This window comes from Athene noctua, chromosome 7 (genome assembly GCF_965140245.1).
Source record: "Athene noctua chromosome 7, bAthNoc1.hap1.1, whole genome shotgun sequence".
Taxonomy (NCBI): Eukaryota; Metazoa; Chordata; class Aves; order Strigiformes; family Strigidae; genus Athene; species Athene noctua.
This window is the reverse complement of record NC_134043.1, coordinates 28,866,148-28,888,789: the sequence shown is the minus strand read 5'-3', so window position 1 is coordinate 28,888,789 and position 22,642 is coordinate 28,866,148. Positions and strand designations below refer to the sequence as shown.

Sequence of the window (22,642 nt, the reverse complement as noted above, 5' to 3'; positions counted from 1 at the left end):
TTTAGGTGAACAAAGATAGCAGGTTGCCTGCATCTTACCTGTTGTTTCAGCTATACAAAAACCCCAGCATGCTATTTAGTAGAAGTTGTTCTTCCTATCACCTGCAAGGTTCTTACAAGATCACAAATCACTAAAATACCCTATTTCCCATCACTTCCTTGTTGTATCATTACAGGAATTAAAACCAGCAAGTCCCAGACTACTGAAATTCCCACTTATTATAGGGCACTACATTATTCCTTTTCTTACATCAAAATACAGCTGCTTTAAAAGTGTGTCACACAAGAGCATAGCCATGTGCATGCAAAATATGCAAAGGAAGAGTCTAAAAGCCTCTTTTCTCCACAAGTAGGACTTTATAAGAAAACAAAGGTTTTCATGCTACAATCACAATAAAGACTAAAAATAAATTCTGAAGAGAAGTAAAAGTTGGGCCAGACAATGAGAGAAAAGTGCTCTACACTTTAATGTGATAAGATTCTTCCTCTGAGTGGGGAGGTGGTGTCAGGCAGCAAGAGAAGTGTCTTGTCTTAGAAGAGCTGAAGGAAACATAAAACCATCTTTATATACTTAAGATTCATTTACTGGAATGCTGAAGCTACCTTAAAAGGCCCACAGGAGATCTGGCACTTGTCCAATTCAGGGCAGGTTTCATGGTAATTGTAGCATTTTAGAAGGCAAAGAATAGCAGAAATAGCGGTCCCTGGTCATAATCACCATTTTCACATGAAGTATGAATTCGTCATTTTACCAATTAAATATTAATTATATGATACCTGATAAATTTTGCTGCTAATAAGCCATTCAAAGTCAGTAAAGTTTTGGGGTTTTTTTCTTAAATAGGCAAGCAGCTGACACCTTATGTCTGATATACATACTATTCTTTATTCAGTTTAACAATCTGTCACATTTAGCAGACCTTAGCAATAGAACTGGTCTCCAACATAAAGGCTGACACCTCGTCTCAGCTTATCAAAAGCTATGTTCCCATGCAGAAAGTAAAAATCAAAAGTCCCTCACTATCACGCAACAGAACCAACCACACTGCTGCCATATTTTCTATAGAAGAGCTGCATAAGGACTTATGCTTGGATGAGAAAGAAATAAAACACTAACAAATCATTACTACAGATGTTTACTAAGGATAGTTTATGTGAGTTGAATTTCCTTTAACACTAACTTGATTAGGGATCGTGACCCTACCCCTTACAAGGTTAATTAGAGTTCTTAATTATTCCAGTTTTTCTGCTGTTAATGAAATGGAATGGTGTCATTAGTGAGGCTTGTCAGCTACACTTATGTGCAAAGAAATGATTTGACACTGCTTTTGTAATCTAATCCTTTCAGGAAAAACAGTCTGAACATCACTCAAGCACTGCAAATAAAAATCCTTGAAGACAAAGAGGACAGATGGCAATACTCTCAAGGAACACCACCTAAAATATTCATAGTTTAGAAGAGGACTGTTAACCCTGTGAATAATCAATACATTTGGATCTTGCAAGAAAAAAAAAAAAATCAACAATATATTTTCTGTTCATGAAATTATGAAAGAGATCTGCAGAGATACCCATTTTTGCTGAAGACCTGTTGTTGTATTCAGTGGATCTACACACTACATAACCGTTTCTTGCTACCAGCATCCGGAAGCAACAGGCACCAATGTGGCAGTTTTGTTGCAAAGCTCAATTATCGCCCCATCAGCCCTAGTTACAAAGCAGCAAAAACATTTAAGGCAAGCTTATAAACTTGAAGACTTCACTGTTACTGCAATTGCACAAGAAAAGGCCTTGTCCTCCCCTGCCTTTCCCTCTCCTCCCATGATTCAAGACTGTTACAATGTCAACTACTAGGCTTAACAGCTTCCTTTGGTAAGAGTTAATTTGAAACAAATGTTATAGATGTATGGAGCTACAAACTATTATTGAGAAGACAGCTACAGCAAGAGACAAAAACAGTGAGATGTACTAAAGACTTGAAATCAAAAAGAAACAAATCAAAATGATACACAAAACAAGGGGAAAACGCTATAATACAGAAACTGCTGTCTGTCTCTTCAAAACAAGAGCTGCCATGAAGACAATGTATAGTTACCTGCATCCATATCTGCAAAGAATGGAACAGCCAGTAAGGAAAAGAAGGAACCAGAAATTCAGTGTCTCAGAGTTGGATTTAAAAGTTCATAAGGAGAACAGATTTAAAAAAAAAAAAAAAAAAGTATTCAGTGTAAGATACACCTCTGTAAGGTATTATGATATTTTTGGTTTCAACCTATAAACTTGGATTATTGTTAAATACTACAACTTTTTCACATATAAATTAATTTTCCATGGCAAAAGAACATTTTTAAAAAACCCAACAAAAACCCAACACTTCAAGACCAAAGATGCAATATATTAAACAAGGAACCAGTTACATCTTTAGTTTAGGCTTGTGAATTTTTATTCTTCCAACATCACAAACCAAAGGGCCCGATTCTGCAAAAATCCAGTACTAGACACAGTAATTGGGGCTTTCTACAGCCAAATTGAGAGCAGCAGCACTACCGAGAGCAGTCAACTCTTCTCAACACAGGACTAGAAGTTTCCCATATGGACACATACTGGATGCCGAAGTATTTAAAGAGGCTAAGTAGTTATGAAAAAGTTACAATTATACTCATCATATGTACTTATCACAGTCTGGAGAATGTTAAAGGGAAAATCTCTATGAACACTGAAATACCAAGTTAGATTCTTTACCGATTCATTTCTGCATGATTAAAAATGAATAAAGATGTAGTTTGTGGAAAAAAAAAGAAAAATTATTAATGAAATTTGCATATCCACATACCTTCAGGTGATTCCTCTTGGACATATGTGCCAGTCAGATACCGGTGTACAAGTGCAGACTTGCCACTCGCTAGATTACCCACAATCCCCTGGGAAAAAATAAAAATAAAAATAAGTTCAACTGCAATTAATCCCCATAAAAAACAGTATATTCAAGTCAAATCTTAATGCAGAAATAACTTCTCTGCACCTGAGGGGAAAGCCCACACAACAGAAACACTGCAAAATATGCCAACAGATAAATGCCAAAAAGCCTGGGCTATGGCAGAGTATATACATGACAAAACATATAAAACAAAATCAGTTCATTAGTAGCACTCCTTTACTCAGCTCACCACTAATGCTGTGTGAATGTGAGGCAATATATAGACTTCAGGGAAGAAGCCTGAAACTCAGACCAAGCTTCTCACACCTTTACTGAAAAACACACAAAAATCACTAAATTCTCATACTAAAAAATATCTCTGTAGACTATCCACCACGTGATTCACACCAACTTGCCACTGAAGTGCACACATGATATATATGGCTATAGACAGACACATCCTGGCATGTCCACTATGGCTTGCTGAAGTCCCTTACTTTACCAATAAGTTTACAACTCAAACTGTCCATGCCCTAACATCTGCACTGGGAACTTGTCAAATAGAAGTACTCAAAGCACATGTGATTTTTCTGTTAAGCTTGCTTGCTGGCATTTGTTTTTAAAAACCCTGGCAGAAGAAACAGAATGTAGCCCAACACCAAAACAGTTTTCTTCCCAGAGGCTCTCAAATGTCAAAGACTTGAAGATTTGTGCTTCTTTTGTTGCTTTAAAAGGGGTGCAAGGCAGTCATGAAGCCTGCCTGCATTACTCCCACACCACCAAACACACCTTCCCCTTCGAGCTGCAGCCTTGCCTTGCTGGCCAATATAAGTCCTGCTGATCTGTCCCCAGGCCTGACCATCAACCAACCAGAAGCAGACTGACAGATGCAGCAAGGTCCAAGCCTGGCTGCCTGCTGGGCTCTGCACAGTCCAGGGGACTAGAGGGTTTGGAGAACATACCTCCTTATGTTTCAGATAAATGTCTTCTTTTCTTGCTCAGTTGTTATCTCTGCAGACATTGTACTTACTCAGATTTTGGAGGAGATGATGGAAACATTTTATCCTTTAAAGAAACCTAAAGCCTACTCTGTTCTTACATGTTTATCTTGACCCTAACCAAAAGGTTCAGCACATAAGATCCCTGGAGAGAGGATGAACTCTGCTGATCTGCCCAAGTATGCCAAACTGACAGAGGTAGCATGAACAAGTTACACATTAATGCAAATTCTCTACTCCTTATTTTTAATCTTAACTGTTAAGAAACTATCCTCCTTAGCAAAAATTACTTAAAACAACAGAGTTGTGTCACCTTAAACTAACCTGATGACAGTTGTGGAGATGAGGAGAGGGAAAATATTATTTATTTTTTACAATTCAGAACAACTTTCATTTGAGACAAGGGTAAAGGCACTGCACAGGATGTTCACTTTATCTCTACAGCTGATATGCAAGAACAGGTCAGATAAGGCATCACCTTAGGTGGAGGGTAAATTGAAGGCAGTCTCGCATCACGCTTCAGCCCCTACAACAGCATAAGCTTTAAGCATGATAAACAGTGTGGGCTATAGTGGAAGAAAAAACCCCAAGAACCCCAAAACAGATTTCAAAAGTAATAGCAAACAACAATAAACCATGACCTGACTTGGGGGTCTGAGGGGCAGAAAAGGCAGGGAAAGAAAGAGATACCAGATCCCAGGCTAGCCTAATGCTACAGGAAGCTTTACTCTCGACTTGTTCAGGTTAGCAGGAAAGAAGCTGAACAGACAAATAGTATGTAATATAAAAAAAAAAAAAAAAAAGGACAAAAAAATATAAAACAAGAAACCCACTGCTGTAGGTATAGCTACCATCAATGAGCAGTCCCACAAAAATAAAAAGGAAGTCACAGACCAAGAGACTGAACAACACACAAACCTGTTTATTGGGCTTTGAGCTGACTTTGAAGAGTGTTTAAACCAGCTAACCATACTGGAAGCTTTTAATCTAACTTATAGCTAACAAAAATTACATGCCACACTAGTACACACCAAGAGGTCTACCACTAAAATTAAGTGCAAGGTACGTGACAGAGGCAAACATCATCTCTGCAGCTACCTAACCTTGTGTTCTCAGACACCATTTCCATGGGACAGCACTCTCTAGAAACACACTGCAGAGCTTCACTGAGGTTTGGCCAAGAGAAAACCATTTATCAGAGCTGTTTTCCCCTTCAAGGTTAGTAAGCTTCATTTGGAACCCAAAAGTTACAGAAGATACCTTCTTAAGAAAATGTACTTTTGCAACTTCACAGAAAAGAAAAAGCAACCAATAACCTCTCTACGGAAAAGAGTAACTTCTACAGGTGTGTCACATCATCTACCTGACAAAACTTCATCACACAGGATGCTAAACACCAACAAGAAAAGGTTACAGCTGATACCTCAGACCTAAATGACTAGCACACTCCACACACCCTGCTTTGCAAGCAGGCCAGACCTGCAACACAACAAGGATGTGGCCTCCAAGATGCCCACACTTACTGCCTGAAAGCAAAGGTTTTGAGTAAGTCTGGACAGAAAGTCTCTTGGCTTGAGCAACTAAACATTTTGGGTACACAGTTCATTTAAGTCCTCTGGGCAACCTACTCAGAAAAACTACAACATGAGGTCACTGTGACTTCCCTGTTTTGCCAACATGAGAGACAATAGCTGCAAGCGAGTGGTGTGGGATTGCACTGGGGTTCCGTTCTGGCTCAACATCTTTCATCTTGAGCAAAAGCTATTAGGAGAAATGAAACTTCTCTCTCTCCAGCATCCATGTTTCCAAGCTTTTTCATCTCACAGAAGCATTGTGAAAATATTTGGTGTGTTACTGAAAATTAGGTGACAAGACCTAAAGAAAATGCAGAAATGAGTTGCTGTATTCAAAAAGAATGTGAATAGTGGGTTAGTAAGTAAAGACCTAAGATTCTGTATGGCACAAGAAAACAGACAATATTGATTAGCTAATTTTTTTTATTATTAACACTGATCCCCAATTCCCCCATTCAATGTATAGGGAAGGTAATCAGAAAGAGCAGAAAACCAGCTTGGGACTTCCACCTGCCCATACAAAGACCAAAAACTAAAGCAATATTACACTGACATCCAAATCCTGTATTGCCTTTCTGAATGTTGACTTAGCCACAACATCATTTCAGCTTTCTCCAGTGTTCAACCAGACATCAAGTGAGAGGTAATAGGAAGAAAACAGCATCTCTAACATATGTTCTTTAACCCCAAAACATCAAGCAACCTCCTAAGTGAATTACTTTTCCCTCCACTGTATGACAATAAACTACAGTAAGCTCGTCTCTCATATACTCCATAAATAAGAAAATTTTCAAACAATCCTCCATATTTATCAGTCAACAAAATCACAATGCTTGAGGAAATCCTGTGAAGAACAGCTTGGTCTCTGCACCCCTCCTGTTCTCCTTGCAAAACTGATACTCTCTCCCTTTCCACACAAAGGGTCCTGAAGAAAGGTTACTTCCAATCTTTTCCACTTTGCCTACAACAATGTATTTCTCACTGTTCAGAATTAACAACTGCTCAAATAGTTTAAGATCTAGCATGTGAAAACTTTTTTTTTTTTTAAATTGAAGCAGTCAATACACAGTTTTCCAGATTTTAACAGATTTCTGACTTTTAAAAGGAGATTAACGAAACTGCTTGCTAGTTGCTTGTTTTCTTCAGCACACAGCTCATCAGCAGGCTGTATTCGCTACAGCAGCGTCTTCACCCTGGAGCAGAAGCTGAACACCACATTCCCAAGGCAAGCATCCCCCCCTTCCTTCTTCCCCACCAGCTCTATGATAGTCTGGGCCAAAAAGGGCAAGCAAACCAAAAATCCCATCTGTAAATCAGTAGGTCAGACATACCTCTGCAGATAAACAGCCAGGCTAAGGCCCTTTCCAAGCACCATTCTGAAGAGTTGGAAAGCAAGCAAGTTTGAAATGGGCTTGCTAGGAAAATACTGACAGAAAAGAGTGTTTTATGTTTTCACTTTAGACGCAGCAGCTCTAAAACTTTGGAAACAACATGCCGAAGCTGTTTCCGACCTGTCTAGTAGCAAACTAGTGTAACATAAACACACCCACAAAAAACCCTCCACTAGATCAGGTTATATTATCAGTCACGCAAACACCTTCACAGCAGATATTGAAACCTTCACTTACGAGTGACTAGTCCCACATGTATGCAAATTAATACTATTTAATATTAATCCAGTGTCTAATACGTAACCAGTCAGAGGACAAAACTGAGAGGAACAACAGAAAAGCATCAACCTGGGCTCCAGTGAGAGCAAATGTGCTACATCCTTTGCCCATAGCTGGGACGTGTTACTGTGTTTAGTTAGAGACCCCAAATATTTGAAAGTCATCTACTGATTTGAGAATACAATTTTATACTTCTGTTTTCAAGTATCCCAAAGACCATATCAGCATATGTAATTTCACAGCACTTCAGGTTCTCCAGTATGTTCCTCCTTATAGGCACCCAGAAAGACCACAGTGCCTGGTCAGAACAGCATTATTAAACATGATGCTACAAACTGATGCAGAAAGCACTGACCAGGAGAAGTGAGATGGGTATTTCAAATAAGAAACCACTTCAATAACTCATACAGTAAAACTAGAGCTTTCTTCCCTTAAGATATATTATTAAAAGCCATGCACAATCCTCAAAGAAAAGCAATGTATTACCTCCCACTTTCTCCTTTTATTCATTTCCATACGTTGTCTCAAGGTCGAGAACAAAAAGTGCTGGTGTTTTAAAGATCATGCAGGACTGATTTTCTTGATCAGAATATTTAATTGTTTCTTAATAGGGAAGTTTGTGGATTTACATTTTTAAATCCATTTCAAACAACTCATCAAACTGACAAAAGTTCTTTAGGAGCTTAAATGGTAAAAAAAGTTAACATGAAAAAAGCATTAACACAGTTAGTTTTGTGTTAAGAGTACTAATGTTAACTTCTCAAAAATCACATGAACCCAAAGCAAGTTTCCTCAAACCTGACTATAAAATCTACATTTGCAGCACAGCTTTATTTTTTCCCTAGACAGCTACTTCAGAAAGCATTCAGGAGATATCTACCTCTTCCTCTTCTCATCTGGTAAGAGAGAGGATTCCTTAAGATCTCACCTCAGTGCCTGCATCCGAAGAGACAAGGCAGCCATCTCTTTTCTGCCAGATACAAAACCAGTACATGAAATTAAAATCTAGCAGAATTGGCCTTCTGTTGTTCAGTGCAAGTGCTTGGCATTAATTACTGCTCAGGGTCTCTGCCCACTATTAACCTCTGAAAACCAGGAGCAATAAGCTTTATGCAGGAAAAAACTGACTTGTAATACAATTTTTCTCTTAATCAGGATTAATACTTGTTTTAAGGACGATTCCCCACAGTATGACAAATATGCCAGCATGTTTTTACAGTAGTCATATTCCTGTCTCCCATATTTTATATACAAACAATCTGAGTCATTTCTATTTATTTATGGATACACATGAAATGCACAAAAGTTATGACAAGCATGTTATGGAACAAAAAATACCACCCTAGCCTAGTTCAAAAATGAGAAAATTCAGCTAACAAGGCTACAACACAGTGCTCTGTCAGTTATGGCTTGTGCAACACTGAATCATTTATTTGCATGTGCCAGACATGCTGTAAAATAAATCCAAACCACTATGTCCACATCCTACCAAAGCCCATTTGTAAAAATGCATAAATGTATTGATGGCATTTACCATTTTAAAGCTATTCAGCACAGAAGCCTTACTGTGCTTTGCAATTTTTTTGGAGCAAATGAAATTATTTTGTCCAAAGAGATCTCGTAGTTATTCTGCCTAACACATCCTTATTTTACATTTGTATAAATGGGATCCAGGAATACCACCATTGCTCAGGAAAGGGACTGGTCTCACCCAGCTGGCCTAGCACGCACTTGACCATAACAGAAGCATCAACATCCATAAGTAAAACTGTGGTAGTATGTGATCAGCAGAAAAAAAATATTATTCTGAAAATGAGAAAGGAATCAAGCTCAACATGTATTACTAAGAAAGAGGGCAGAGGGAAAAACTGGTATTCTTTCCTCAAAAGTATATTGAAAAATACATCCATCGGCTTTTCTTTATTGAAACCCTGTGTGCTTCCTCTGCTCTCCCAGAGCCCATTTCTGTTCCCCTTAAATTTCTGTAGAGCCTAAGGGTATAACAGCTGCTATAAAAATCCAATACCAACCTCAATTTAAGGACTGCCCAGCCTCTGTAGAGAAGACAATCTCTCCCAGTAAGATACTAACCATCTTCTCCTGCTGAATACAGCCTGCTCAAGCAGCTACAGCTGGGGCTCCCTTCATAGCCATGCAACATGAAGTCTCATCTCCCCTGTACACACTGTACGGCGACGGGAGCAAATACTCCACACTTCTCATCCCTCGGATATCCCCAGCACGGCCACAAGCTAAAGCAAGGCACCCACAGTTATCCTTAGTGGTGAGCGTAATGACAGCGCTGTGGAAGAAGAGGCAGGTTTGGCTTTTAACACAGCCCTTTCCTTCCTCAGCCATAAGCAAGCACTGACGCTGAGGCTGGGAGCAGGGGACCGACACAGAGATGTATCCCTGCACCAACTCCTTCCCAAGGGCAGGTAGATAGGCAAGGCAAAGCACGTTTCAGAGTGCCTAATTTGCCCTTTTTGCTGGAGCACAAGTTCACAGCCACAGCTGGTGCTGCTAGCTTCAATAATTTGCAGTGGAATAATCAAATTATTATTTTTGTAATCACAGTTCTGCTTTTATCCAGGGCTATACAAACTGAAGCCTTGGGCAGTAATCTTGAGGCTCACTGACACTTACCACTTAAAATCAATTCTCTACAGCAGCCACACAGCCAAAGTTTATTTTCCTGCCACTGGTTTAGACAATATGGGAGCGAGACAGGGAAGACAAGTATTCATATAATGCAATAATGGTACCATAAGAAACATCTGTAACCCGAGACCGTTACCTAATGCCCGGCAACTGTTTGTGCTCTGTATTACAAGACATCATAACTGCAGCTTTGGCCTCTCCTGCAACTCCCAGGCTTATTAGTAGGTGCTGTGAATTAGTAATGTTAAGAGAAGGGAAAGAGATGAACTAGGAAACCCTCTGTAGATCTTCCCCAGCATAAGCTAGCTAATACCACAGTGGACTGGACTCGTATCCAAGCAACATCTTCCAGTCCTAAATTCTTTGTGTTTTATCATGTGAGGTATTTTGGGAGACACTAGTCTCCCAAATTACACCATCAGTTAAAAGTGAAACTGGTGAGCCTCTGCAGGCCCTTCCTGTATTATACAGCTACATCCATTGACTCCCACATTTTTTTTCTACTTACCTTGTTCACTGCTGAAATCAAAACAGAAACATAACTGTAGTCAGGAGGAAGCTGCTTTTATTAAAATGCCATTCTGTTTAAGTGCATTTATCATGTTAAATTTGACCTATGCTTTCTCTCACCTCTGTAAATGCTATTACAACTCAGATTCAGAAAAAGACATTTACCACATAAGAAGTGAGCTAGTGAAGCATGGTCTCAGCTGCCCATTCTGAAACTCAGATGGTTTTGCCCAACCCACTTTGCCACTTGGCAAACAGGTGCTTGGATCAAAGCAACTCATCCAGCTACAGCTGGAAAACAGGAGCTGAGCACAGATGCCTACCATAAGCATTACACCAAATTCTGTATCTGTAATCAAAGTCATTTTTTAGGGTTTAAGAAATTGTGTTTAGTTAAATCTGAACTTCCACATGGTAAATATCACAGCAATATGGCCCCAACAACTCTGTGCTGATGGCTTGACAAGTTGCTGGTTTGATATTGTGCTTGTTTTGGCTGGGGTAGAGTTAATTTTCTTCATCGTAGCTAGTCTGGGGCTATAGTTTGGATTTGTGATGGAAACAGAGCTGATAACACATGGAAGTTTTCGCTATTGCTGAGCAGTGCTTACGCAGGGTTAAGGCCTCCTCTGCCTCTCACCCCACCCCACCAGCGAGGAGACTGGGGGTGCACAGGGAGTTGGGAGGGGACACAGGCAGGACAGCTGACCCCAACTGACCCCAGGGATATCCCAGACCGTCTGCCATCACACTCAGCATATAAGCAGAGCTTGTCTTTCCTGCAGATGGCTGAGCACCTGCCTGCCGATGGGAAGGGGTGAATGAATCCCTCGTTTTGCTTTGCTTCCAGGCGCAGCTTTTGCTTTACCTATTAAACTGTCTTTATCTCAACTCAGGAGTTTTCTCACTTTTACCCTTCCGATTGACTCCCCCATCCCACCAGTGGGGAGTGAGCGAGCAGCTGCGTGGGGCTGAGCTGCTGGCTGGGGTTAAACCACAGCAGATATCCACTACAAGGAAGCTGCAGCCCACATCTCCAGCTTCCATGTTCATAATGCTTAAAAGGGCAAATCTGGAAAAGTCCCTCAATCTGCGTGTCTGTTATTTTTGTCTTTTCTTCCACCTATACAGAAAATGTCTCAGCCAGGGGAAAAATTATTTTAAATCGCTGTTCATTCTCATAGTAAAAATGTAGGTTTTGATTCACTACATGAACCTTCAAAATATTCTATTTTTATTCAGTATAAATTCAGTTAAATTCTTTTAAGAGGGAGAAAAGACATTTGGTCCTTGAAGAAATTATAAAAAAAGCCTATTCCAGTGAGATAAGAGGAGTTTTACATATCACCTGCCAACTTCCACTTCCTCCTCTTAGAGAAGTGTAAGATTTCCTTACTGAGAAGACCACCCTAGGAAGCTGGTTCATGTAGCCAAACAAGACCAAACAGCAATGAAATACAAATAGATCTTTGAAGCATGATGATAAAAATAGAAGGTACATAAACTTCATAAAGATAAGTTCTGTTGAAGAAAACGACTTTTTTAAAAAAAATTCCTTTCTGTATTTTTTTCTTCAACAGTAGATTTGATGAAGCTTAGAAGATTTTTACTTGTACATAACATCTTCAGCATGTTTTTTAGAGACAGAAGTAAATATAAACTCACCACTTTCAGTTCTGGTACAGATCGGCTTAGTGTCCATTCCTGGCTATTTACAAAGGCATCTGTAAAAGTGGACAACATTCACAACATCAGTACAATGACACTTAATGGTCTGCAGCACAGAATTTCATGCTAAGGCTTTGGGTACATGAGACCAAAAGTCACATTCAATCTTAGGAGAATGACAGTCCTGCATGCAAAACACTAGGGATTTAGATAAATTATACAAAAATTCAAGAACACCAGAAACCACCAGCCTGCAGAGTGGATGTGCTCTCTGCAACAAGTCTAGTTGTATCACCTCCACTGGCATTAGGAAACCCAAACTAACTCCAGTCCTTCAGGATTGTGAAAAGACTCTTCCAGTCTGTACACAGTTTAAGCTGCTTCCCACCTACCATGACATATCTCTTCTCTACAAGAAAAGCCCTGGACTGCTCATCACACCGCATGTCAACAACTGCAGTTGTCACGAAGGAGTAGCTTCTCCACCCAGGTAAATGAGAGTATTTGCCAGTTCTAAAAACATGTCAGTTTTTACTGCACACCATACTTAATGTCAACACTGCAACTATCAATGTCAGTATAAAATTAAATAAGAACTACTGGGGGTGAGAAAGAGTTCATTTCTGGAAAGCTGGTGAGTTCAGTTCATCATTGCTCCGAATGGAAAGAAAGTTGTTAGGGCTGCACCCGGGCCCAAGTTCACTGACAATTACACACACACAAGAATAAGGCTCCACTTTACTACCTCCAAAAACATTTCTCAGTTTGCTCCTTCTATAAAGGTCTAGTTAACTGAAAGCAAACAGATAACCACATTTCTGTTACAAATCCAAGCAGCATATACTCCAAATTGTGATTTAACCCTCTCCAAACCCATGCAAACCAGATGAATGAACAGAATTTACATGCACAGAATGCTCCTACCAAGCAGATCAGGTGCAACTCCACAGTAATTCAACAGCCCTGAAGTAGTCCTGGTGCTACAACCAATTCCCAGCGTTAGAGGAAGTAACAGGTGAAAAGTTACGCCTGACCATGTTGTCCATAAGCAAGCAAAGATTTTGCAAGCCCATATTTCCCCTCTGAAACACCAATCAGGAGAGAAAGAAGGCTATTTGATCATATCTTTTGATCCAGAAAATAAAAAAAAATTGGAAGTAACTTGTCCCTCTAGATGGTATCCTCACTAACTAAAGAAACTGTCACCTGTAAGCAAGTCTTCCCTGCCTAACTAAAAACAATCTCAAAACAAACTTGTATTTTGCATTGTATCTCTATTCCCCACTAAATATATTACTTTTGCTCAAGATTACAAAAGCATATTAGCCACAAATTTGGAAGACATCTCCATTTTTATTTATCACATTGCTTTAAATTTCAGCTACAAATAGAAGCAGGACATGTATTTACAAGAAATCACTTTGAAAAAACAAATAACTTGGTATATTACAATCTTGAGCTGCAGCCTACCCACTCACTGGAAGGAGAAGGAAAACCAAAGGTTCATATTAAGATAATCTGAAGAACTGGATTAACCTTTTGGTATTCCAGCTTCAAGAGAAAACATTACGGTCATTAGGCTCCTGCTGCATGATTTGAAGTAATCTGAGATGATCAAAAATTGAAGTCTGAGGTTAACATCTATACTGGATGAGGCTGTACACCAGTTAAAACAAGACTCTTGTGTCAGTGAGGTCTCACCAGAAAGCAGCACACAAATCATTTTCCTGCAACCCACTGCTTGTCAATTCTGATTTACCTAGTAAAGGTTTAAGAAAGCAAATACTGCTTATAAGTATTTTTCTTTTTTCCTCCATGATCATATCAGCATTTCTTACCATAGAAGAAAACCCAAGGATGACTAAATATGCTTGGGATAAGCAAACTAAACACTTTAGAACTAAAACTTTAGAACTAAACACTACAATTTCAATTAACAGGTAACAATTTGAAGCACTATGAAATAGTAATAATGAACAGCACCTTCTAGCTACCACCTCATCCTAAGTTCAAAAAGAGCTGTTTATGTTGAAGTAGCAGAAAAGCATTTGTCAAACATTATCGAAGTCTTAGACCAAAGGCTCCAAGCTAAAAAAGGGAAAAATGAGGACAGAAAGGATGGCAAAGGATGAACTATGCTTTGAGAGCTGGGGTAGAGAGGAAAAAAAAAAAAAAAGGCGTGTCTCTAGAGCTGTTGCAGTCCTTCAAAACCATTCCTCCGTTTTAAGTAATTCAGTGCAGGCGGAATACATATTATTTACTGCATTGCTTAGAAACTACCACATCAGCATATAAAACGGCTGCAACAGGTCAGACAAAATGTTCAGCTATGGCAGTATCATTTTACTATGGCAGAGATCAGTAGATGATAGTAAAGAACAGGAGATACTTGCAGAATAATGTATTTTCCCTGCAGACCAACAGCAATTTAGTTCAGAGACTGTCTGACCTGAAGGTGTCCCTCTATATAAACAGGCAGGGACACAGGACTCACACAGGGTAGAGACACCTGACCTGAGCAGCCACTGCCCTGTTTTCTTGTCTCCAGCCAGAAGACCCTCTAGAAACCATGAACACGTGAAAATTTCAAGTCTCAACCTGGGCAAGCCAGGGGGAACCTTCTGTAGCATGCCAAGCTGAAACAGTGCTGAAGGATCTGGTGGAGTTGGGAACGGTCAGTGTGAGGTTCATGGTTGGACTGGAGGAGCTTCAAGGTCTTTTCCAACTGAGATGATCCTGTGATTCTGTGAAAATAACCTTAAAAGATGCAGACAAACCAGCAGCAATATTTCAATCAAGAACATAGCATAACAGACCTGTTCTAGGAGCTTTACAATTAAGACATTCAAAAAAAGACCGCAACTTCGCCTAGCTGTTCTTCTTCCTACCCTCCTGTAAGGAAGCAAGATTTTTCCTTTACAGTGAGCACTGGAAGATATCGGATCATCACAGTCTGGATATAAGCAGCCAAACTGAGCTGACAAGCAGTGCCTTGGCCTTGGGGTCCCCTCTTGCTGTCAAGAGCAGAGTGGAACATACAACCACTGTTGTGACTGCTTTGTTCCAGGTCCCAGAGCTTCTCCAACAGCCTCTGGAAAGTCTGTAGAGCACCAAAACTGCAGGAATCAAACTACCACTTCCAGAAACCTGCCTTTCGCAGAAGGGGAATCCTTCCCTAACTTGCCCTGATGGTAAACTACCAATTTCCATGGTTTGGCTTTGAACTATTGCTGACTTGGGAAGTAGTGGAAAAGGAGAAGAAATTGCCATCCAACTCAAACACGATATGAAAGAACTGACCATAACGAGAAGCCAACAAACTAAACAGTTCCTTTCTGCACAAACCTACTTCTTCAGGTGGCATAAAATACAGATTTCTCAAGTGATGCTTCTGTAACTTTACATAGTTACGATTTTGGTCATCACTCATGGAACAGTAATAGATTCACAGTTATTTCAAATGCATGTAAACATGCAAGTGCTGATTTAAATCACTGTATGGTTAACCACTACTCCCTCCCCGGTAAAGATAACAAATAATTTGCACCTATGAATATGATGCTTTGGATTACCACTCAGAGTGGTAACAGAACTTGTTAGTCAGCCTATAATCACACTGATAGCCTCCGTATCTCGGCAACATTCCAGCTGAGCTAACAAGTCACATCTTACCATGCAAAAACTGGAATATCAGATCAAGACAGACTACTCCAGTTAAGCCTGATTCCATGAAACAATTTTGACTAAGTATTAATTAAAACTGTATGACAGACCTAAGTTACCCTGTATGCCTTTTCATAACCCCAAGTACCATTTATATTGCACAGCTCTGTTCCAAAACACTTGTTCCTGACAATTAATTCCTGAACTATACATTCCTATAGTTTAATGATATGTTTGTGTAGTGTAATTGGAACATGCCTGCATCTCTTTCCCCCATACTTGCGCATGCACTACTCTTTTCTTTATTACTACATGCAAAAGATGGGTAAATGGGTAAAAAATGAAACTTGCCATTTTCTCTGCAAGACTTGGCAGCAGGAAGAACTAGCCAAGGCTGTACAACAGGAGGTTTCAGCTGATCACCAGATTCTCACGGGTCAGGGAAAACCATCAGTCTCAGGCAAGCATTATGCCTGACTGGTGGGGGTGTTGGTGTGTGAAACAAAATGTGAGAACTCTCTATTAATGTCAACAAGCTTCAATAAAAAAGACGTGTTGGATTTTACCACCACAGAAGATTATAAAAAAGAAAAAAAAAAAAGAGGTGAGTGCACAGATCACTGCTACTCATTTGGAGAACTGCAAAAAATCCACCATTTAAGCCAAGGGGTAGACTCACATGGGTAACAAGAACATCAGAAGCCCCATCACATTTTTTTATAAAATGTTCTAGGGGAAAAAAAAAATCATTTGAATATTATTTTGTAAGATCTGTACATTCCAAAAGCATAAATCAGGTAGGAGAGGCAATGAAAGGTATATTTCCAAAAAGTGAAGAGGACAAAAGACAAAGCAGAAAGCTAGTAGCTGCAGAGGAAGAGTGATCCAGCTTGAGGGCATGGATTTATTCATCCTGTTTGGTCCTTCCTTCATTGAAATGCACCAAAAACCCACACAATGACCTTCCAAAACAAACTGTCTCAGACATCAAATACCCTCAATACATAAAATACAGGCATGTTCATTCTGATCAGCGATAGAATCAGGGTAAAAGAAATATAATAAAACTAACTTGACAAGGTGCTAGATTTCTTGACAAATCTACCTTTTCCTTTTTGTTAAGTACCTGGTTATTGCTATGCACACAGGTTTTGAGTGTCCAAAATACTTGAAAATATTTAAAATACCATTTTATTACAAAAATGTCTGTAAAGAAAAAAAACAAAACCAAGCTTAACCTCTTCCCAACTGTTTAAACTATAATTTCACCATACTATTTAACTTCAATTTGCAATTAAATTACAGATGGTCTTCCCTTGCCCTTTTTAATGAAAAAAACAACAAAGTTTTATTAGGAGATCTATGAGGTAATCTTCCCTCCCTGATATAATTTACACTGGCATGTTTACAAGGAATAATGACAGTTAAAAACGCAACATGTCATGAAACAGCATCTGGTCTCTTTAGTAAAACGAGGTTCATGTACCATCGTTAGTATGGATGTTGAAGTACCCAGCTAACCAATTCAGTTCTAGTACAAATGCCTCAGAAAGGAGTGATTTATTCCAAGTTAATCCCAAGACCCATGGAAGTCAAGGTGAAAAGGTCAAATACTTGCAGATAGAACATGACAAACAAGCTTGAGGATTCACTTTAAAAAGAAAAAAAAACAAAAAAAAAAAACACACAAAAAAAAAAAAACAAAAAAAAAAAAAAAAAAAAAAACAAAAAAAAAAAAGAAAACCAACTTATAATTACCGCATGACTATGAAACATTAGATGCAAACTGCAGCATGCAAAACACAAACTGGTTAGTCCACAAACATACTCTGCTGAAGAAACAAAAAAACCCACTACCGCGTGTTGATTTAAACATATTGGAAGAGATTTGCATAATAAATAGAACCACATGTATGAAATTGATCAACTGGAGTCTTGTTTGAATTACTTCCTGACTTTGGAATTTAAGTGAACTCAACCTTCACATCTAACTACGGACTATACATATGAAAGGAATGACTTTTGTCAATAATTAATCACAGTTGTATGTCCTGTTCATTTAACTTCTGCATCGGTGATCAGAAGCTTCAAATATGCATGGTGTCAATCATTTATTTTTAAAACGTGCACCAAGAAGATAGCATAAGTTGCATTTTCTTCACCATTTACTTTTCTGCAAAACAGCCCTTTTTTCTTCTTTTTTCTTTTCTTTTAAATTTCCACCACATTTAGATTTTCTCAGTTCCACTTACTCATCACTACACCAAAGCACAAACTACAAGATCCATGGCTATTTTAAAACCTCAGTTTAGAACCTCAGCTCCAGCCAGAGGCACCTTCTCTGTTAGTCCCAATATTAAGAACCAGGTGTACATGCTAATTTGGTTCCCCATGAACACAGTGTTGTGGTAAAATCCTGGGCTTTGATGGCAATTCCTGGCAAGATTTCTGTACTCCACGGCATAGCACAACAGCAGACTTCCAAAAAGGTCTGACTGTTTCAACACTATATATAAAAGCCCTGCTTAGAATAACTTTGCAAACAGAAAAACAAATTTTCTTCTTCAAACCCAGGAACAATCACTAAAAGCTAAATAAATATTAGCAAAACAATGTTACTGAGGGACAACAAGCTCAAGGTCAATTGAACTGTCCATAATTCAGAAGAGGAGAGGGAAGTCACGTATGAAAACCGGAGAAGTTTCACAGCAATTACAGAAATAACCACAGGAAAAGCCTGTCTTAGTTGTTCAGGAGTCTGTTTTATCCCATATTTCACTTTTAATGCTGGAAGCCCTCTGATAACCTAAATAAACTCCACTTACTGCCATGGGCAACAGCAGCAGGGCAGCTAACTAGACCACAGCATAAATACTTTTAACTGGGGCTGATTAGATTTACACCACCCTCCCCATTCTTTGGGTCCCTCCTGCCGAAGGAATCTCCACAAGCCAATGAAGTCTGTTGATTAATGCTTTAGGAGAACCATCCCTGCCCCAATACCATCACCATTAGCAAGTGCAGCACAGGACGCTCTTCTTCATTCCTTGTACTGCACCAGCCAGGGCTCTACTAACCTTGTTTTATCCTTTATTGTCACTGAAATATTTCACCTTTGACTAGCAATTTAATCCAAAGTCTGAGAAGTTCACAGATTTCTTTTTGCCTGATTGAGATGAAAACCTAGTGGCAAACCTGTCCAAAAGGAAGGATGAGAGAAGAGCAAGCAGATGTCTCTGCAGTACGACATGAAAAGACTTAAATCTTCCATGATTCTTGGAAAACTTCTTAGTAAGAGCTTCCCTCAGGCTATCCCAAAGTCCCTTTGCTGTCCTTTTAAATGAGGAAAAGCTATTAAAAAAAAAAAAAAAAAAAGCCAAAGGATTTCTCTGGAAACCTTCAGCAAAAGATCCTTTTCTTTTTTATAAGAACAGGAACCCTCAAAAACAGATAAAGAAAGTTAAAGTACCAACAACTGCATGACACCCTAATCCCCCTCAATAATTTCTGCATTACAAGCAATATTTAGAGTTACTTCCTAGTTTGAAATAAAAACCTGAGAGCGAACAGGTACAGAAGATATTCCTACAAGTTCCCACTTGCCCACAAAGATGCAGATATAAACACACATCTCTCTTTTGGAGCCGTATCAAAGGAGCACTTTCAGAATGTATTTCCCAAAGCTGGTGTGCTAATTTTCTCAGTAAAGAGGGAAACATGCAACTTTAGGGTTGAGACTTGTGATACTAATAAAATATGCATTTTTCAGAGGAGGGGTAATCTCTTGACATACATCCTCTCCAACTCAGCCCCCAGCATTTCAAGTCAAAGCACCAACTCAGTTCCAACACAGTATAGCAGAAAATATTCTGACATGCCTATCTTTGAGCTCTGCATAAAATATTATTTGAAAGAATGTGTCATATTCCAAAAGGCCCTTTTTCTATATTAATTTTCTCATTCATCTTATACCTGTTCAAAAAAAAAAAATAATCAGTAAGCTTTTCATATGGATCCTCTCTGCCTATACATTCTATTCTGTACACAATTATGAACAGTAAGTACAAAGCAATAACATATAAAATTTTTAGAAACCATCAGTATCAGGAAAAGTCTTCTTCCTCCCTACTCACTCAGTCCAATAGAATTAGAGAATATGGCTTTCCTCTCTATGCCAATGAGAAACTACTGATACAACTATGCAACTCCAAACAGACACCTTTTTCTTTCCCAAGTTGCAGAAATGTCATTTATTCTTCCTATGTGGTTTAACCAAAAAGCAGAACTGCAGTGTGGCCCTGTGCCCCCCAGCCCTCCTCTGCACAGCTTCAGCTGGGAACTCCAACCAGGCTGAGGTGAGAGTGCTGGGAAGTCACGTCCCATAACGCATGACACTGTATTTACACTTCGTTAACAGGATTAATATACACATTGCAGAAGAAGTCATGAAATTGCCATATAGCAATTCAATTACAATCCTAAAACAAGAAGGATTTCTGTGAGCTGTCAGTTTAAAAGACTACTCCATCCCTTCTAGTGTTGTCAGAAAGGATAAAATCCTAATTGCTCTTACAGTTTCAACATAAATGTTTGATACTGGTCAGATTTATCGCTGGCTAATTGTAGAAATGGAAAACAGCTCTGTGCTCAGCTTCTTTAAGGCATCAGGCACCTCAGCTGAAACTCATTACAAGCCCCACATATATTTGACATCTGAAAAACCACGTCCTGTAACTGAGAACTATATTAAATAGATATTTAGGTCAAACCCATGATCTATCTTCCAATAGCAACTGACAGCTGCAACGGTGTTATCCTTTGCGCTGCCATGGAAACAAAAAGAGGACCGGTGATGTGAAGAGCCATACAATCTTAACAGTCAAGGAGTCAGCCTTTCCTAAAATACGCTTTCGGGTTTGGGAATTTAAGAGCACTTCTTTGTCACCGCAGCATTTCGAGTTTGTCTTGAATTTTTAAATTGTTCAAACTGAAAAGTATTTTGTTGCTGCTAATATTCCCCCTCATCTGTCTTACCTGTACAACTATACTCAACCTTGCTGAAAACATGGCTTTCAGGTGACTTCAAAGACATTAGCTCTCACAGCTGGAAAAAGTCCTACTCTTCCTACAACAGGACTGAATGATGTATAATGTTTCCAACCATATTCCCAAAACCAGTTTCATGCTTGAAGTTTTACAGATAACACCACCAAAATACTTGTTTTGTCCTTAAATACAATGTAGCTTCAACCAAGACTAGTCACCTTAATCACACCCCCATCCCCCTCAATTCCAAAACCAACCAGAGAAGATATTTTGGCTGTAGGCTGTTTATAAGGAAAAGTAAATTATATACTTAAAAAAACCCTTCCCCCTCCCTGTATTTTCACAGTGGGTTGGATTACAGAGCTGACACAGAGTTAAAGAAAAATTAAAATTCCGCAAATAAAACCACTGTTTTCTCTTGAGACAACTCTGCCATCAGAGAAGCACAGCACACTTCAAAGAGGGATGTTCTGAGCGAGGACAACCAGGATTACATCTGAATTCCAATAAAACGCACGTTTCTTAATACTCAGCAGCATCCCTTGGAAAAAGGTGACACTGAAAAATACTGGTCCCTGTCTGGCCCCTTTTATGGGAACACAAGAAGTTAAAAGGAATATAAAAAGAGAAAAGCATCATTGCAGTAAAGCTGTTCCCTGTCCCAGTAAAAGTAGGAAAGTAAATGATCACTCTGAAACAAAGGATTGTTGTTTGGTTGTTGTTCTTTTAAAGTCTTATTAGTCTTTTTTTGAAGTCTTATCTTTTTAAAAAGTGAAATGTACTTCCTTAAGCACAACAGAAAAACCAGGCCTGCCCAAGTGGAGTCACATACAAACCAGACAAACTCCAGGCAGCTGGCTCTGACACCCCACCACCCCCTTGTCTCCCCAGTCACGCTGAAGATAGCCTCTTCCCAAGTGTGTGCACGGGGCAAACCCAGAGATATCACTGCTCTCACATTCAGCAGAGGAGGGGAACAAAACACATCCTTGGCTTAAATTGTTTCTACAAATTATGTCAGCTAGAGCAATCCTGTCAAATACACATGGCTAAAGTCTACCACATTGCTTCATATTCTCGCAAAAGGAGAAGCACCTGAACATAGCACTGCTCATGTCCTAGGACTCTGGGCTGTCCTGATGCCTCAAGTTGCATCTGCATCCTGAAATGAAATAGTATCTTTTTTTTAGGCAATACGCTATTTCTGTAAGCACCAAAGTCTCAGAGAACATAGCTAAACAAGTAACTGTAGTAGTATTGGACTCCAGGAAGAAAAAGAAGCCACTGGAGATGAAATGTTTGGTAAATGTCTTATTTTGTTGGATCTCACTAGAAAGCAGGTCAGTGTCAAAGGTGAGATCTGTTTTATACCATATCCTCTCTCAAGGGAAGGGTATTGCCAGCACAGGAAACATTACCCCAAAACATAACAGAATGAAGATGTGGCAATAAGATTGAGCTGTAAACAAGCCAAGCTCAAGACATCAAGGGAGTGAGGTGCTGCTTACAAAACTGCAGAATATCAGGGTTAAAAATACTGAATTAAACCTGTGTCCGAACGAAGACATCTGAAGTACCCAAAAGGAGACACCTTCAAATATCATAGCCTATGCTGTCTTTCCTGACTACAGACACAAACAAGGAATTAGCCTTTCTTATTCAAATCTGAGTATTAATGAGAAACCTTCCCACAATGCATCAAAGATTAAGAGAGACAGCTAATACATTTGGCAAAAGATCAATGTCAGAGTATAAAAAGATGAAGTGGGGAAAATAAGGAGAACATTCTAAATGAATAAAGAAAAAGATTTTATTTGGCAAGGCAGAAAGAAGAAAAATCACAACAGAGATGCAAAAAATTGACTGAGATTCATTGCTTGGCAGGCTGAAAATACTTTTAGCTTTCCAGATAGATAAGAATGGATGTAACTCAAAA

General features: G+C 39.1%; 1 protein-coding gene across 14 annotated transcripts in view; it reads right to left on the bottom strand.

Moving 5' to 3' along the window:
- The window catches only part of AGAP1 (ArfGAP with GTPase domain, ankyrin repeat and PH domain 1), a 396,570-nt gene that overhangs the window by 258,880 nt on the left and 115,048 nt on the right, over window positions 1-22,642 (bottom strand). For 8 of the 14 annotated variants that reach the window (XM_074910247.1, XM_074910249.1, XM_074910250.1 and 5 more), the window contains exons 2-3: window positions 11,995-12,053; window positions 2,833-2,920 (exon numbers count right to left, since the gene is read on the bottom strand). In XM_074910247.1, coding sequence (XP_074766348.1) covers window positions 2,833-2,920; window positions 11,995-12,053 — 147 coding nt within the window. Of the gene's footprint in view, window positions 1-2,094; window positions 2,107-2,832; window positions 2,921-11,994; window positions 12,054-22,642 lie in introns of all 14 variants that reach the window. The other 6 variants (XM_074910246.1, XM_074910244.1, XM_074910243.1 and 3 more) reach the window with 1 other exon arrangement.